The 17,518-nt window shown below is 48.3% G+C and overlaps 1 protein-coding gene and 1 non-coding gene across 5 annotated transcripts; both read left to right on the forward strand.

Annotated features, from left to right (window-relative positions):
• Window positions 1–1,506: 1,506 nt before the first annotated feature.
• PABPC4 (poly(A) binding protein cytoplasmic 4) lies at window positions 1,507–17,126 on the forward strand. Of its 4 annotated transcripts, none has more exons than XM_004425997.2 (16): window positions 1,507–2,595; window positions 5,297–5,490; window positions 6,271–6,386; window positions 7,642–7,781; window positions 8,133–8,227; window positions 8,883–9,020; window positions 10,005–10,100; window positions 12,089–12,361; window positions 12,704–12,791; window positions 12,938–13,057; window positions 13,560–13,646; window positions 13,741–13,868; window positions 15,062–15,155; window positions 15,270–15,400; window positions 15,644–15,746; window positions 16,812–17,126. In XM_004425997.2, the coding sequence occupies exons 1-15, from the start codon at window positions 2,403–2,405 to the stop codon at window positions 15,731–15,733; spliced, it is 1,983 nt and encodes a 660-aa protein (XP_004426054.1). In that variant the 5' UTR covers window positions 1,507–2,402; the 3' UTR covers window positions 15,734–15,746; window positions 16,812–17,126. The 4 variants fall into 4 exon arrangements, with proteins under 4 accessions (XP_004426054.1, XP_004426055.1, XP_004426056.1 ...); XM_004425998.2 differs by having other exon boundaries at window positions 12,938–13,009; XM_004425999.2 differs by lacking the exon at window positions 13,560–13,646.
• Window positions 10,374–10,508, forward strand: LOC147914087 (small nucleolar RNA SNORA55). Its single transcript, XR_015555914.1, has one exon. It is a non-coding gene; the product is annotated as a small nucleolar RNA SNORA55 (small nucleolar RNA).
• Window positions 17,127–17,518: the final 392 nt, after the last annotated feature.

The following is a 17,518-nucleotide window of genomic DNA, read 5'->3' on the forward strand; positions in this document are numbered from 1 at the left end:
TCATACAGGTAGGAAGCTTCCCACTAGACAGTCAGCTGCATGAGGTCAGGGACTGTGTGGGCTTTGCTCATGGGTGCCTGGTATTCACTTGCTTTTTTAGCAAATATTTATTTACACATTTAGTGTGTGCCATGTTAGGCACTGTTCTGGGTTCCTGCTCCCATGAAGCTTATATACAGTGGGGAAAAGACAGACACCAAACAGGTAAACTTAGTATATATGAACAACATATACGAACAACATAATGAATAACACATATATGAACATATATGAACAACATATATATGAACAACACCATTTCAGGTGGTAATAAGAGTCAAGAAGACAGTGGTAGTGATTAACAGTGCTGGCAGACTACATTAGACCACTGGATGCTTTGGGAAGGCTTCCCTGAGGAGAGGCTCTATCCACAGAAGGAGCACTCCATAAATGTTTCTTGATTTAATACACTAACTAGAATATAAACTCCATGACGGAGCGGACTTCCTCTGCCTTGTCCACCATGGTATCCCCCAGCACCTATATCTGGCATTGGCATAGAGGGAGCCCTCATTAACCATTTCTTTGAATGAATGAATATATAAATACATGTATTTCTTCATTCCTTTACAGAAATCAGTGGTCTTCAATGGAAGTGTCTGTATGCCCTTCGGTAATTTCTGTTTTTGGTTGTCACAATGATGAGGAGGGTAGTTCATGGCATTTATGGAGGAAGGAATGCTATACATCTTGCAACACATAGAGACAGTCACACATAACGTAGACTCATCCCATATACCACATGACTTTCAAATGACCTGCCAGATCCTCATGTAGATGAAAAAATCTTTTTATAACTCTTGGAGCCTAGACACTAACTCCCTCTTCCATAGAAACAGAAAGTATTTTTGCGCCCTTAAATGTCAACTAAATTTCCAGGAATGCCACTACCATGCAAATAGAGGGATGATTGCATTTTGTTTTATTGAAGCTTTACCAAATTTATTTATCTTTCCAGAGAATCCAATCACCCATGGATACTACTACATTTGTAGCCGTCGCGTTCAGGATGATTCTACCTCGAGGTCCCAGTAGTCTGAAAACTTCAGAATGTCTTCTCCTGTATTTGGGCCCAAACATTTCTATACTGAACCACTTATTATATAATTATAATTATTTTATGTCATCTTTATTTCACAATACATTGATTATAAACATTAGGCGTGCGGGTGGGTTAAATTATCTGCGGGTTCTTTTCCCGGAGGGGAGGGCGGTTTCCAGTCTAAGAGTCTGGAAAGCGGCCCTTGGGTCCAGCGGAGGCCCCCGCGGAGCGGTCCTCCGTGCGCCAGAGGTCGCTGTGGCGCCGCGCGGCCGCGCCGGGTCGCTCTCGCGTGGCCGCCCCGCCTCGGGCCCCCGGGCCGAGTGGGCGGGCACGACTGCGCCCAGGTCTCGAGGCGCCCTTCGACCAGCAGCGCCCGGGGCGGGCGGGTATAAATGGAGCGGTGGCTCCGTCGGCCGCCTCTCTCCGCCCCGGGTTGCCGTAGCCTGCGCCGCTTTCGGGCCCAGCAGCCTGAAGAAAAAAAAGAGAAAAAGATAAAAAAAAACCCGAAAACGCTTTAAAATCTAAAAAAAAAAGAAAAAGGAAAGAGAAAAAATTGAATCCTCCTCGGAGAACCCGCGGGGAAGTCACTTTCGCACGCTTCCGGCCTGCCCGCGCCCGCCGCCGCCGCACCTGGGCGCCCGTCGGTCCGGTCCGTCGGTCCGGTGGTGAGCCGCCCGCGTCCACGCGACTCCGCTCCGGCCGCCCGTCCGCGCCGCGTGGCAGCCCCGCGCCCGCCGCCCTCGCCCCCCGCGCGCCGGCCTCCCCGCGCACCACGTGTCCGCGCTGCCCTTCGCCGGCCCGGCGTGGGAGGCGGCTGCGCGCTCGGCCCGCCCGGGGCTTGCCGAATCGGCACCGACCAATATTTGGTTTCCCTCTTCTCCTGGCCGCTGTAATCTTAAACCGCCAGCAGCCCGGGGCCTATATTTATAGAGAAACGCGTGTCCTGGAGGCCGCCGTGGGCACCATTTGGTTGCCACTTGAAGAATTTTTATAATTTGGAGGGGAGTCCCCATTTTAATTTTTTTTTTTTTTTGGAAATTTGGAGCTTCAGACCAGGACAGCTGAAAATTACAAACTCCCAGGGAGGGCCATATTGTTTTTGCGAGCCTTTTGTCTGTGGTTTTGCAGTCTCGTGCGAGCCGTCCCTGAACAACTCTGGGCGGTCCTCTGCCTCTCTGAGCCGACTCCAGCTTCCCTGAGCTTCCCTCTGCCACCTGTGAGCCGCGGCGCGGGCCACGGCTCCGAGAAGAGCCCCTTTTGTCCTGTGGGGTCCCTCTAAGAAGTCCTCCTGGCGGGGCTCGGGGTGGTGGGGGCTGGGGAGATGAACGCTGCAGCCAGCAGCTACCCCATGGCCTCCCTGTACGTGGGTGACCTGCACTCGGACGTCACCGAGGCCATGCTGTATGAAAAGTTCAGTCCTGCCGGGCCTGTGCTGTCCATCCGGGTCTGCCGCGATATGATCACCCGCCGCTCCCTGGGTTATGCCTACGTCAACTTCCAGCAGCCGGCTGACGGTGAGTAGAAGCTATGTCCACACATTCGTGGGATCCCAGGGGACCCAAGGAGTCAGCCTCCACGGAGTCCCCACGCCCACGGAGGGGGCCTCAGGACAACACATTGCCACAGAAGCCATAGTGGGGAACAGGATGCGGGGGTTTAGAACAAGGATCCTGGCATCAGGTGACCGGAGTTTCAGTCCTGCGTCCACCACTTGCTAACTGGGTGACCTTGGGCTGATCAGTGGTGACTGTGGGGTTGGAACCCAAGGAGACCGTAAAGTGGAATCAGAGGGAAATGGTTCTCCCATTGTGTCTGTGGTCCTGCTCCAGTGGGGCTGGGCTGTTAGAGACCCTTGCGTGGTCAGTGGGCATGGGCTTGTGCCCCTCACAGGCCTGCCAAAAAGGCAGGGTGGTTGAAACACAAATCCTGCAACAATTTTAGGTGGCAAAGCTGCTGCCTCCTCCCCTACCTTTACCCTTGACTAAGAGTCTTTGATTTTGTGCTGATAAGGGGTCTTTCAGGGCAGGTGGGAAGCAGGAGAGCAATTCCGTGTGTTCAGCGTGAGCGGGCGCATGTGTTAGCACCACCAGAGCTGCAGGTGCCAGGCCAGCTCCTTGGTCTGGGCGTTTGCTTGCCAGTGGGGTGGAGGAGTTCTTTGCTCTCTGGACAAAGCCCTGGTCTGTGGAGAAGGGTATCCAGGTAGTCTGGGGAAGCGTCGCTTCGGAATCCACTGGGCTGGTGGAGACCATCGCCTCACCTGTGAACAGTGCTTTCCAGTTGTCGGAACCCTTACTTCATCCCATCTGAAGAAAATAGGACTCCTGAGAAGGAAAAGGAACTGCAAAAGGTTGGAGGCTAAGCTGGGACCGCCAGTGCAGTGCTCTGCCCGTCCAGATTGGGGCCTTAGCTCAGAGCGGTGGAGAGGTATGCTGCAGGCGTGGCAGGAGTGAGGCCAGAGGAAACCTAATCGGGGGCTGCACGTGACTCCACATTAAAAGGGAACAACTGTAGAGACCATCACTGGGAGAAACAAACCATTCTGTGGCAAAGGATCTCCAGGTCCCTATTTTCGTCCCCACTTTGTTCACTGTCCGTGAAGCACAGAGAATGTCACTTGCACAGGACTGGACCTGTTGAGAGACACGAGGCGCCGCTACCACCGAGTTCAGTGTGCTCTGAGCTGAGTGGTGTCTGGCCACAGGGCACAAAGGAGATAGCTGGGTGTGGCCTTATTAGCTGGGAGTAGTGGGTGCATTGGCTGTTGCCTCCTTCTTGACTCTTCTGAACAAAAGTCCTGTCACTTGGAGATAGTAGCAGAAGCCATTGGTCAATGTGTCTGCCAACACATACCTCTGCAGGACCTCTCTCTGCTATAAATAAGTGCAGTGAGATTTGTCAGACTAAGCCGACTTGCCTTCTGCAGTGCCGCCTGGCAATAGACGAGAAGCTGTGTTGAAATGGGCTCCTTCGCTGCTAATTAATGAAAACAGTTTGGGGGTCCCAGGCTGTGATCACAGCTGGCCATCACAAGCGAACTCTTCTGCACTTGGACTTTTCCTGACTTGGATCTGCTCTGTCTCCCCTTTCCCTGATCTCCTCTCCTCCCATACTGAGGAGCCCACCTGAGGAAGGGAGAAACGGTGGTGAGAAATAATAAGTGAAAAGGAGATGCTCCCGTGGCTGCCTGAGCAGCTGAGCTTGTGGAGAGGCAGTTAGGGAATTTTGTGTGCTCTAAGTGAGATGGTGCCTTGAGGTGGGAGAAACACAGCTCCACACCACTGGATGGAGGAGATTCTGGCTGATATCTTGGCGTAAGTCAGGGAAAGTGGCCACCAGCTCTGTATCTTTTTACCACCAGTGAAGAGAAGTGTTCTTGCTGGCATATGATGATATATTTTAGCTTCTGGTCTTTTAAATGGTCTCCATGGTGCACACATGGATTTGGTTGGGAAGCCAAGGAAGCATCCCAAGGCCCTCGATGGAGAAGTTTGTTGGGCACCAAGGCATTTGAAGTCCTGGGATTCCATGGAAGTCAGATTAAGGCTTCAGAAGGCCTGGAAACCACTAGGTGCAAGGCCTGCCTGCGCTGTCTGCTTAGGCAGAAAGGAGTTGCCGTTTCATCTTTCTTGTTCTGATGATACAAAGAACATTTATGTGCGTGACCATTAGTATTTATCCTTTTGGTGATTGAGGCTTTTTTCTCTGAGTCAATTTCTGTTCTCAGAAATTCAAAATCGAAGAAACTGGGCTGAATTCAGGGATCCGTTTCTCACAGATTTTGTTTTGTCGTTTGTCTCGTAGACGAATTGTAGACTGAAGGGTAGCTCGGCGATAACTTTGATGCAATACCTTACCAAAAGATAATCAGAAAATCGGGTGTTGGTTTTTTTATAAATGAAAAAGCTTGGTGAAATGTGAGGTACTATCATTTGATCCTGGTGCCATAAGGCCATTTAGAGCATCTTACCCAACAAAGATGCAGACCCAGAGGGGCTGAGACTTCCGTCATGAAGTAGAGTGATGGGCTAGAACTTATTCTACCCTCAGTAGCAACGCAGGCTAGAGGAGTCTGATGCCCTTTAATTTTAATAGAGTTGCCTTTTGTCAGAGTGATTACCTTGAAAAGCCCTGGAGTCCTTGTTCTTAGGATGGTAGCAGTCACCTGTGTGAGGTGACGTTTTATATCCTTGACTAAAATGTGTTTTTCTCTTGCAGCTGAGCGGGCCTTGGATACCATGAACTTTGATGTGATTAAGGGAAAGCCAATCCGTATCATGTGGTCTCAGAGGGATCCCTCTTTGAGAAAATCTGGTGTGGGAAACGTCTTCATCAAGAACCTGGACAAATCTATAGATAACAAGGCACTTTATGATACTTTTTCTGCTTTTGGAAACATTCTGTCCTGCAAGGTAAACATTGATTAAATGATTTTAGCAGAATAATTACTGAATCCTGAAAAGAAGATAAATACTAAATGAGGAACTACCTTAGAATTGGGTGGCAGGGTATGGTAATTTTCAAAATGCTGGAAATGGCCCTGAAGCCTAAAAGTTCCCTGTAGATAATCTTGTGCCACAACCCAGCATAACCAGCAGGTGCTTTCGTGTCTTTGTTTATTCTTCCCTCTGCCTGAAATATCCTTCCTGTTTTCTAGCTTTGGAAGGCATCAAAAGGTTTCTCTTTTGGGTGGGGGTGGGGAGGTGGGGGAGGAGAGGACCAGAGCATGCCTCTGGTTTCCAGGAAGCTGTACTCCGTCATTTTACAAGCGTAAATTCACCCTCTTCCTTCTCCATGCACCTGTTTATGTGGAGAATTTTGTACAACTTGTGTGGTGGTTGTTTACGTGTCTTACTCCACACTAGACTGAAATTCTATTGCAGGCTTGGAAAATGGTTTGTTTTTCTGCTGCACCATGGTTTTGCACCCAGATCTCTAAATGTTTTTTAATGAAATAAGAAAACATTTGGATAGACACAGCCTAATAGTGGCTACCATTTGTAGATGGAACATGACTAGGTCCCTGGTGCTGTGCTGCATGTTAGAAAAACCTTACATGCTGTGGTCTCCTGGGTTTTGACCATGGATGGGCTAGAGGCCTCTCAGAACAGGAGGCCCTGAGTGGGAGACCACGTGGTTCTCGACTCTGGAGCTGGTCAGTGGCGCTAAAGTGGCTGCCTTGTCTTTGACAGGTGGTGTGTGACGAGAACGGCTCTAAGGGTTATGCCTTTGTCCACTTCGAGACCCAAGAGGCTGCTGACAAGGCCATCGAGAAGATGAACGGCATGCTCCTCAATGACCGCAAAGTGTGAGTGTCCCAGTCCGGAGCAACAACCATCGCATGAGCCAGCCGTGGCCCCACCTCGGTATTAACTGGCACACACAAGGCAGCTACTGGTTCTCTCGGCCCAAGTGTGGCCTGCTCCTACCTCTCCACTCCAGGGCTGGTGAGTCTCCCTGCCCGAGCCATGGCAGCCCTTTTGACTCGCCAAGGTGGGCTTTCTGCCCAAGCCATGGCCTGCCTGCCGCCTCTCCCTTAAAAGCATCTGTCCGTGGGTTTTGTGAGCATCAGCAGCTGGGGCTGGCTAGAAGGCAGCTCTAAGCCCACTCTGAGCAGGGGTCTTGGCCAGCGGCAGAGTGGAGAGGGCCCTGAACTGACCAGGAGCTGTATACTAGCTATGTGACCTTGGCCTTCCTGTGACTCAGGTCTGTCCATGGGGTCACTCACTAGGGGTTGGTGCCAAATTGTCCCCAGATCTCCACTTGGCTGACTTATGACTCAGTGGCTTTCTAATACAAGGCTGGCTCCACAGAAATACTTAATTTGGTTACAATGAAAAAAATCTCATCCCATTGCAAAAGACACTTCATAATAGACCTTGTTGCTTTGGTGTGGTTATTGCAGAGTGGAGAGAGGGGGATCTTAGCCGAGCCACACAGGGAGAGGAGAAGGGACAGTTAAGTCTCAGCTGTCACAAGCAAAACTCATTTCTGTCCTTGGTGTTGTTGAAAAGACCAGGGCATGGGTTACATATGTATGTGCCCAGTGGTCAGGTCTTCCAAAGATATCACTAGAAAGAAATCTAAAGACTTTGAACGTATGGATACATTTTTCTATTAAGTGTAAACAACTCCAAAATGAGTAAACTGAAAAAGCAAAGGCTACCTCTTTGTTCACTCCGACAATCTCACTGCCAGGATTAACCACTGTTAACAGTTTGGTTTGTATCCTTCCAGACCTTTTCTATGCATTTACATAGATGTACAGAAATGAACGTTTTAAAAACATGGTCATCAGGTTTCTTCACGAAGGCAGTGTGATGTGGTAGGAGTAGCCCTGGTCTGAGCCAGGAGCCCCTGGGGCTGGTCCTTGCAGGACGGTCCTGCCTCTTTCTCTTTCTGCTGGGGAGTTGGTGCGTCTCTGAGCTTGGTCTCCTGGTGGTTGGATGGGGACTCGTGTGTTTTAACCTCTCCTGTCAGCCTTTAACCTGCGTTCCTTTGGGCCCCTGGAAATCATGTTTTGTTCCTCTGGATGATCACTGTTTTTCATGGTTTCTTTTTAGGTTTGTGGGCAGATTCAAGTCTCGAAAAGAGCGAGAAGCCGAGCTTGGAGCCAAAGCCAAGGAATTCACCAATGTTTATATAAAAAACTTTGGGGAGGAGGTGGATGATGAGAGTCTGAAAGAGCTATTCAGCCAGTTTGGTAAGTCAGGGTCCTTTGTCCCGTGTATCCCCTTTTATAGTCCACCAAACCTAGAATTCATGTGTTTTTACTTATTTAAGAGTTGAGAGCACCCAGACCCAGAAGTAAAATACTTTGCATGACAGAGGTTATAGGGTAGATAGGAATGGGCTCCAGGTCTCAGCTCCTGGCTTCATCCTGCCTCATCCCATCTCCAGGGCCATCTCAGCAGCTTGGTCAGAATGAGAAGGCCAGGCATGGTGCCTCTTTCTTAGAGTCCATCTGGGTTCATCAAGAGGTGTGCTTCACGTGGGCTCCTAGAGAAGCTGTGGTAGAGATGGTGTTACTAATAGTTCTGTCCTTTGGTAATAGGTAAGACCCTAAGTGTCAAGGTGATGAGAGATCCCAGTGGGAAATCCAAAGGCTTTGGCTTTGTGAGTTACGAGAAACACGAGGATGCTAATAAGGTGAGAGTACCACAAGGGTGGGGAAAACTTTGTAGGAAGTGGCCCCAGAGTGTGGGCAGGGCCTTGCTAGCACCTAGAGTGGAGCTGGAATTATCTGAGTATCTGTAGTGAGGCCGTTCCTGTACTTGGGAATTGTCTTCTTGAGGGATTTCATGTGTTAATGTATCATTTAACTGTTGCCAAAGCACTCGGCACATACCTGTCACCTCAGCTGTTTACCCTGTAGGTTAAAATAGGACAGATTTTTGTTCTCATTCATGAGTGAGGGAACTAAAGGCCACAGGGCTGCTGATTTGATAATAGCACAGCAGCTACTGGTGGGTGAAGCGTTGTAGTAGGCCCTCGACGTGTATCACTTAATACCCACAAAAGAACCTGAGAAATTTAGTGGCAACTAGATAATCAAGCTAGACTCATGTCTACCATGCTTATATTTATACAGCTGTACTAGCTTTTTCTGTATTATCTAGACCAATAACCCATTTAAATATTAACCCCATTTTGCTGATAAGGAAGTTTGGGTTTGCTGAGCTGACTGCAGAGACAGAATGAAGTTAGTTTGTAAAATATTTCTTTCTCTCAATATTTGGTGGGACTTAGAGACTTCTAGAGCAAGGCCCTTGCCTCTTGATTTAAAGACATGTATTTCCTCTAGGCTGTGGAAGAGATGAATGGAAAAGAAATCAGTGGGAAAGTCATTTTTGTAGGCCGTGCACAGAAGAAAGTGGAACGACAGGCTGAGTTAAAACGGAAATTTGAACAGCTGAAACAAGAGAGAATTAGTCGATACCAGGTGAGAGGTGGTCGTGGCACAGCCTACCAGTAGGGCTTTACTATGAAATATTTGCGAAGTGCCCTTATATTTAGCAGGCTTTCTGTTTGTTTGTTTGTTTTTTTTTCCTGAGGAAGATTAGCCCTGAGTTAACATCCATTGCCAGTCTTCCTCTTTTTTTTTTTTTTGCTTGAGGAAGATTAGCCCTGAGCTAACATCTGTTCCAGTCTTCTACATTTTTTTTTTTTTACATGTGGGTCACTGCCACAGTGTGGCTGACGAGTGGTGTTAGGTCCACACCCAGGATCCGAACCTGTGAACGCGGGCCACTGAAGCAGAACATGCCAAACTCAACCACTACGCCACGGGGCCGGCCCCAGCAGACTTTCTCTTTGGAGACTTGAAGTCTGCTCTTCCTCTCATTTCTCCCAAGATCATTAAGTTTAAAAGGCTATACCTACTAGATACAGCAGCAATACTAGAACAAGGACGAGAGAGGTTAATTTATTCATTTAGGGACTCTATTCTGGAGGCCTCAGTGTGTTCTTAGTCATGTGGGTTCCTTTTACTTAAATGGTACCCCTTTGTTTGGAATGGTGGCAAGAAGAGTCCTGCTGGGGTGAATGGTCAGCCAGAGCGGCTGTGAGGAAAGGTGTTAATGACATGTGACTACATTGATGGTCCTATCAGAATCTTAGGGGGCCAGCCCGGTGGCATAGCGGTTAAGTGCGCGTGCTCCACTTCGGTGGCCTGGAATTCACAGGTTCGGATCCCAGGCGTGGACCGATGCACCGCTTGTCAGCCCATGCTGTGGCGGCGTCCCACATAAAGTAGAGGAAGATGGTCACAGATGTTAGCCCAGGGCCAATGTTCCTCAGGAAAAAGAGGAGGTCAAGTACCTAAAGATGCTCATGCTGCTGGTCTGGGGACCACACTTTGAGAACCTGTCTTAGGGAATATATGGGGTATACAGAAGTGTAATTATTAATGATCCTTTTGCTTCAGGGGGTAAATCTCTACATTAAGAACTTGGATGACACCATTGATGATGAGAAGTTAAGGAAAGAGTTTTCTCCTTTTGGATCAATCACCAGTGCTAAGGTATTTTACACTGAGATTTTGGGATCGAAAGCAGAAGTAGTAGTCTTTTAGAGGTTTATTGGCATTGTTTCATTGAGGGAGTAGGATCTAAATTGTGTTCATTTCTGGGAGTGTCTACCACATTAACCCAGCAAATTCCTCCTGGCGTTCAATTACCCATCGGAGTATATGCTCTGGAGAAGGACATTTCATTAGGTTAATATTGCCCTGTCTCCCCAGCATTGGGGTATGGCGAGGAATCTGACCCCATCCCTACCTGCTGACCCTCCCAGAGCACCTGAATCTTTCCCATTCTTTGCTGCTTTGTGCTGGTGTGGGGACAGATGGTGCTACAGTATGAGCAGAGGAAATCCAGACGGGTTGTTTTCCATTTGTCTTGGGGCCTGTCTCTACAACTCTGCCACACTTTCTCCTTGAATGAAGATATTTTGTGGATTTTGGAGCTGGGGTTGGGAACTTCCATCCTGGTTTTATAAAGAAGGAGGAAAGGGGATCGAGAAGTTGGTTTTTCCATGTTTTACAATTTGCATCATTTGCTTGATTTTCTTTGATAATCACATCGGCTGAGTTAGTAGGGTGAACTGTGAACCACGGCTTATGAACCCCATTTTAAAGATCAGGAATTTGAGTCCTTGAGCAAGAGAATGCTGGTTACATGAGGATGGTGTATTGCATGTCCCTGGCACTTGGGGAGGGAACTGACGACATCTGGAAGTTTTGGGTCACAGCATGATACTCTAGTCCTCTCAGCAGAGGTGTAGCAGATGTCACAAAGTCCTTGTAGGTGGTGAGAAAGGAGGCCAAGTGGGCTAGTAAAGACTTGGTGACCCTGCCCTGGCCCTTAGCTTAAGTTACTCACAATCTTAGAGCATTATCAGTTGTAGCAGGGAGTTGGCCAGGGGCCGCCCTGTGGAGTTGCCCACTTCCTGACCCCTTCTCTCTTAGCACCCCTTTGGCTGGCCTCCATCAGTGCAAGGAATGATAGCCTCTCCTTGCTTACCAGCACAGTAGTCAAGGTGATATTTGCAAGAAGAGAGCAAAAGAATCATATCTTGAAGTTTCACAGGCACCATTGTCAAGATCACGCTATCACTTATTTTCACACACCTTATTGGCCCACCTCATTGGTAGAGAGTTGTTGGGTTGATAGACATCTTGGCTTCCATGTCCTCCACTTTAGGAGGCTCTCCACACAGTGAGCTAAGACACAAAATGGTGCCAAGCACCCAGGGTTATATTGCTACCAACGCTTCTGAGGAGGTAGGCCAGGGAAAGCAATAAATAACTTTTTCAAGTAAGGAAGAAGCTGTTTGTGAATGACTGACCGTATGTGGAGAAAGACTGCCTAAACCAGTAGACATGTGGCTTTGTAGCTATTTGCCTTAGAGTATGTCATGGACATGAGGCTCAGAGAGGGTGAACAAGTGATTTGTCAAGGTTGTCCAGCCTAGAAATGGCAGAGCTTAAACTAGAATCCAGCTGCCTGTCTCCCAACTGGTTGTCCTTCTGCTGTGTTATTCCTGTTGAATTGATGGCAGTCATAGGTTTTATAACTCCTTCCTCCCATGTATTTCAGAAGCATATCCTAAGCTTGCTAAGAGAGTATCAAAGTTTTGTTCACCAAGGTCTTGGGCGAATGAGTTCTACAGATAAATTGCTTGACACTACCGTCCAGATCTCTTGTGGGTTCCCAGAGGTAGTTGTGCTTCTGGGCATTAGAAAACATCTTTGGGATCCTAGTTGAACGATTAGCCATATCATAGTATTTGGGAACTTTCAAATCACCTGGGGATCTAACAAAGGAAATGCCTTGGTCTTCCCCTTAGAGGTTGTGACTTAATTAATCTGGGGTACATCCTGGGACAGGGCTGAGAATCACTGACCCAGATTTGGTAACTCTTGCAGCAGAACTCAGGTTTTCTGGCTCTTTATAGCTGCCCCCCTCAACACAGACACCTTTGTCTTAAGTAGCTGGTCTGCTTTTGTAGGTAATGCTGGAGGATGGGAGAAGCAAAGGGTTTGGCTTTGTCTGCTTCTCATCTCCTGAAGAGGCAACCAAAGCAGTCACTGAGATGAATGGACGCATCGTGGGCTCCAAGCCACTGTATGTTGCCCTGGCCCAGAGGAAGGAAGAGAGAAAGGCTCACCTGACCAACCAGTATATGCAGCGGGTGGCTGGAATGAGAGCACTCCCTGCCAATGCCATTTTAAATCAATTCCAGCCTGCAGCTGGTGGCTACTTTGTGCCAGCAGTTCCACAGGTGGGTCTGCTGTTTGTTCATGGCTCTTTGGAGCCTGCCCACTGGCAGCTGCTCCTGCAGTCTGCAGTGGTCAGGGAGAGGGATTTTCAGATATTGGAGTTCTAGAATGTCAGTGTAAGGACCCTTCCAGTAAAATGAGGAAGGACTTATTTGCAGTCACACGCACACAGTGGCAGGGGTAGAGTAAAGGAATCCCCATTAACTGACCCCTTCAGCTTTGAATAGAGAGCGCCTCTATCCCGAATAGTTAGCATAGAGCTTGGTAGTGAGATGAGAAGAGGTACTTCTCTAGTGTGGGTTCAGGTCCTTAAAATAAAAGGGCTTGGGTGCTCTTTCTTACAGGCTCAGGGAAGACCTCCATATTATACACCTAACCAGTTAGCACAGATGAGGCCTAATCCACGCTGGCAGCAAGGTGGGAGACCTCAAGGTAGGTGGTGGGGAATAGTGATGTGGTCACCCAGGATGTACCTATCCTGGTCTCCCCTGCCTCTCCTCCTTGCCCCCTCTGAGGCACAGCCTAGGTTCTGGTGCACATCATTCATCAATGATGTGCAATTTGTGTCTTTTCACCAGGCTTCCAAGGAATGCCAAGTGCTATACGCCAGTCTGGGCCTCGTCCAACTCTTCGCCATCTGGCTCCAACTGGTAATGCTCCGGCCTCTCGTGGCCTCCCTACTACCGCTCAGAGAGTCGGTGAGCAAACTGGCCTTGAGAAGCGTGGCCCGGGGAGGAGGGAGTCAGGACGACTAGGCTCTGCCCAGGGTTGGTCAGTTTGTTGAGCTCATCGTGTTTTTCGAGTCTTGGTTCTATAATCAGCTGTGTGCTTAGGTAGGTACTTAAGGAGCAGAGAAACAATATGAGTTCTAGGAACGTTGGTTACTTTTAAGCATCTTCGCTCCTCGGTGACTCGTGGAAAAGGTTAGTTGTAGAAGTTTGTTAGCTGGATGACCACAGAGGCAGCCTGTTCTTTTGGGTGGGGTTGGGAGATAGAAGGAGACTTTTTTACAGACTATGTCCTGTATTCCGAGAGGTGGAAAGAGTTGTATGTTATCTGTTGGCTGTTCCTCGAAAGTAGTGGTAATTGCCCCATGCGTGATGTGTTGTGTGAACATGCTTTGGAATTGCTCCTTCCGTGGGACGTGGCCAGTTGGACATCTGCTGCCAACACTGATGTGCATTTGCTGGTCTGTTGTAGGGTCTGAGTGCCCGGACCGCTTGGCTATGGACTTTGGTGGGGCTGGTGCCGCCCAGCAAGGGCTGACTGACAGCTGCCAGTCTGGAGGTGGTATTGGATGCACACAGAATGGGGAAAGATGGGATTTGACGGGCCTTTGCCCAGACTGATGGGCTTTAATTTTACTTGTTCTTTTCCTAAGGTGTTCCCACAGCTGTGCAGAACTTAGCACCTCGTGCTGCTGTTGCTGCCGCTGCTCCTCGGGCTGTTGCACCTTACAAATACGCGTCCAGTGTCCGCAGCCCTCACCCTACCATACAGCCTCTGCAGGTGAGAGGCTATATCCCCCAAACAGAATGCTAAAAGGATTTTTCCTGTTTCCACTTGATTGAAGAGATGCCTTCAATAGGTATTACGTACGTGCTCAGTGTCAGGGTGCTATGTCCTGTGTTGTGACACTGCCCTTGAGGGGACTCTCTCTAGTGGAAGAGAGGGGCTTGAAATTGTTCCTGATAACAGTTTACTCAGAAATGCCCCAGAGGAGACAGTGCTTCTCTCCTTTTTACAATATACGTGTGCTCAGCTCTTTGAGCTTTTCACATCCACTGGCCTAGTTGATCCTTAGCTACTCTGCAAAATGATCTGTACATTAAGGCAGGAAAGAACTTCATCTTATAGATGAGAAGTTCAGCTTCAGAGTTAAGTTGGGGTGGGGGAGTTAGACCCAGATCTCAGATTTACCAAGACGGAACTTGTTATCTCTAGAGCTGTTCTCCTCAGGCAGGCCAAGATGCAACTGGTTTATTGCAAAGCTAAGTGGTAGTTTGCTTGGAGGAGCCACACAGCCTTGCAGTCCATAAGCTGCTTTCTAAGTGGAAGATTTCCTAGAACTTGATGCTCTGAAGTATGTTTTGCCTACAGGGCCCTACTTTTAGGGCTGTGACTGGCATTGACATTGCATATGAACAGTCATCAAGCCTTTGATACAATAAAAACGTTTGGTACAATAATGGTGATGTACGATGTAATTATAAATGTTTTGATATGTATGCCTTTTGACCCAGTCTCTATTGAGAATTCACCCTAAAGGAAAATTGTAATTCTCAGGAAAGGGCTACGTGTACAAATGTTCACTACACCTTATTTATTAACAAAGCTTCAAAATCTTGGGTAACCTTGGGTGATTTATGATGTTTATAACCTTGAGTAAATTAAAATGAGTTGATAGATGATTGTTAAGCATTTTAGGTTAAGCATTTTAGGTTTGTTTTCTTATTCATTTTCCTTTCCTGCAAATAGCATGCCATTGTATTGTCGTTGGTTGTGTTTTTTATGTCCACACCACTCTGTTCCTCACCTCACCCCTCAATCCCCCGAGACTGAAATTAGTTCCTTGACAGCAAGGACTCGACCTCCATCTCCTCTTTCATATAGTAGACTTTCAAATGTTGAGTGGTCAGGCTCTTGACCACCGTCCAGTGTGCTTTCCTTGGTGCTGACCCGCTGCCTCTCCTGGTTCCCAGGCACCCCAGCCTGCGGTCCATGTGCAGGGGCAGGAGCCCCTGACCGCCTCCATGCTGGCTGCAGCACCCCCACAGGAACAGAAGCAGATGCTGGGTGAGTGACCCACATGCTTGCAGAAGAGGGGGCCGGAGCCTGGGACCGACCTGGACACCAGGTCCATTCTTGACTGGGATTTGACCTGGTTTTTAATGAAATATTTCTCCGCAGGAGAACGTTTGTTCCCGCTCATCCAAACCATGCATTCGAACCTGGCTGGGAAGATTACGGGAATGCTGCTGGAGATCGACAACTCCGAGCTGCTGCACATGCTGGAGTCCCCCGAGTCTCTCCGCTCCAAGGTGAGCTGCTCCTCAGACCCTGCGGCTGGGGCTCACTCAGCTCGGGAGGACGACGGGCGGCCCTGGACACCCAGGTGCGGCAGAGAGAAGGGACTGCTGCCCCTCGACCTTCTCGTGTCTCGCTTGTGGTGTGGGTATCTGGGAAAGCGGTCAGCCCCCGCAGAGCCGCCACTGGGCCTGGGCACCAGAGAGGGGTGGGGGCCTCTCCTCAGATGTCACTGACCACCTGGAGATTTCTTACAGGTGGATGAAGCTGTGGCCGTTCTACAGGCTCATCATGCCAAGAAAGAAGCTGCCCAGAAGGTGGGCGCTGTTGCTGCTGCTACCTCTTAGACAAGGAAAAACCGTATGTTTGGCTATTTTTGTTTTCTGCAATGGTTTTGACTTGTGAATATCTTTCTAAAAGATTGGGGCAGTGTATAGAACCATGTTTCTGCTATTTAACCTGGTAACTTGGGCAGGCTGTCACCTGATTTTTTTCTGGTATCTGGGTGAGTTAATATGGAGAAAAGAGTACAGGTTGTAAAATATAAGGAGTAAACAACAAGAGCATCTGGTTAGATCTTTCTCAAGAATCACCTTGTTGGTCTGGAATAATGATGGATATACAAGGCATTGTCATACTCAGATCCCACAGCCTTATTTCTAGGAGCATCTCCCTGGTTTGGCTTGAGGTTGGTGAGGTGGGCTGTGTGTGCAGCCACTGCTTAGCTCTGGGAACACGGGGCCAGAGGCTTTGGTGTCAAAGTGGGAGAGGCAGTCACACCTGACTACAGTTAGAGTGTGAGTGTTCCAGTCAACTTCTGGACTTGGGGTCCAGGGCCTCTGTTTGCAGGGGTTTGGGTGAGTGAAGCTTAACTGTAACCTCTGACAAGGACTGGTAGTGGGTGCTTCCAGTCGGAGAAAGGAGAGAACCAAATGAGCAGAGGCAAGGAGAAAGCATATGGTAAGGGTAAGAGCTGGTGTGTTGGTAGGGGTTGACTTGGCATAGCCCTGGTCCCTTGTCAAGGGCCTGAGCCCTGTCATTTGGAGTTTAAGCAAGAGAACCACAGAAGCTTTGAATACAGGATGCCCAGGAAGGGTGGGGGATGGGGTTTTATAGACAGCAGTTAGCCTCCAAAGTCAGTCGTTCTCAACCAGGGTGACCCCTCAGGGGACATTTGCTCATGTCTGTAGCCATTTTGGGTTGTCAGCTGGGATTGTGTTGCTGGCATCTAGTGGGTAGAGGCCAGGGATGCTGCTAAACATCCTATATTGCGCAGGACAGCCCAACAATTATCTGGACCAAAATGTCAATAAGCACTGAGGTTGAGAAACTCTATAATTCCTTCTTCTATCAGCCAGAGATTTCAGTGAATCTCTGAGGTTCTTTTGGTTATGTATTTATTTGTGTTGGTACTTTTCTTTTCAGGATTCAAAAGCCAAATAACCCCTCATGGAATTCAGCTCAAGGTTTGAAGACTTCCTAGATTGTCCTATGGACCTCAACACCAAGAACCACAAATTGCCAATTTAATAGGTCATTTTGTATCAAAAGGTCAATTATGAAGCACCTAGAATTTTTCAATTTAAAGAATATATTCTCTGGGTTCTGCTATGGCCCAGACAGTGTTAACTTTTTTTTTTTTTCTATTGTGGGTTTTGATTTTTTTTCCCCCCCAGAAATTGGTTTTATTTGATGTACCCAAGTCTTAAGTTTCTCAATAAAGAAAAAACCTCCATAAAACTGCCTCTGTCTTTATTGTTTTACTCTGACAAGTTTTATTGTATAATCCCAGTTTTTACAGGAAGTAATTTTAGGATGTAAATAGAGTCAAATGAAGTTCTGTATAGTTTATCATCCTTTCCTAATGGTTATAAGCAGATTATTTTGGGTTAGAGAGGTGTGCAGAACTGTCCCATTGCATTCTATTATGGAGGGACCTTTATATTGGGAGCAGAAGTGAGGTCTGATCAGAGAAGACCTTGGGTCTGGCACAGGAAATCCGGGGTATTGGTTGGGGTTGGCATGTGTCCCAAGGATATATGGTGAGAGATGTGGAGCCTGGCCCCTCCCTTCTTGCACTGTGTTGGTTGGGGTTTGTCAGTTCCCTCTGTCTACTATTGTCAATTTATCCT

The sequence above is a fragment of the Ceratotherium simum genome, chromosome 22 (genome assembly GCF_057802395.1).
Source record: "Ceratotherium simum simum isolate JZ-2026a chromosome 22, ASM5780239v1, whole genome shotgun sequence".
Lineage (NCBI taxonomy): Eukaryota > Metazoa > Chordata > Mammalia > Perissodactyla > Rhinocerotidae > Ceratotherium > Ceratotherium simum.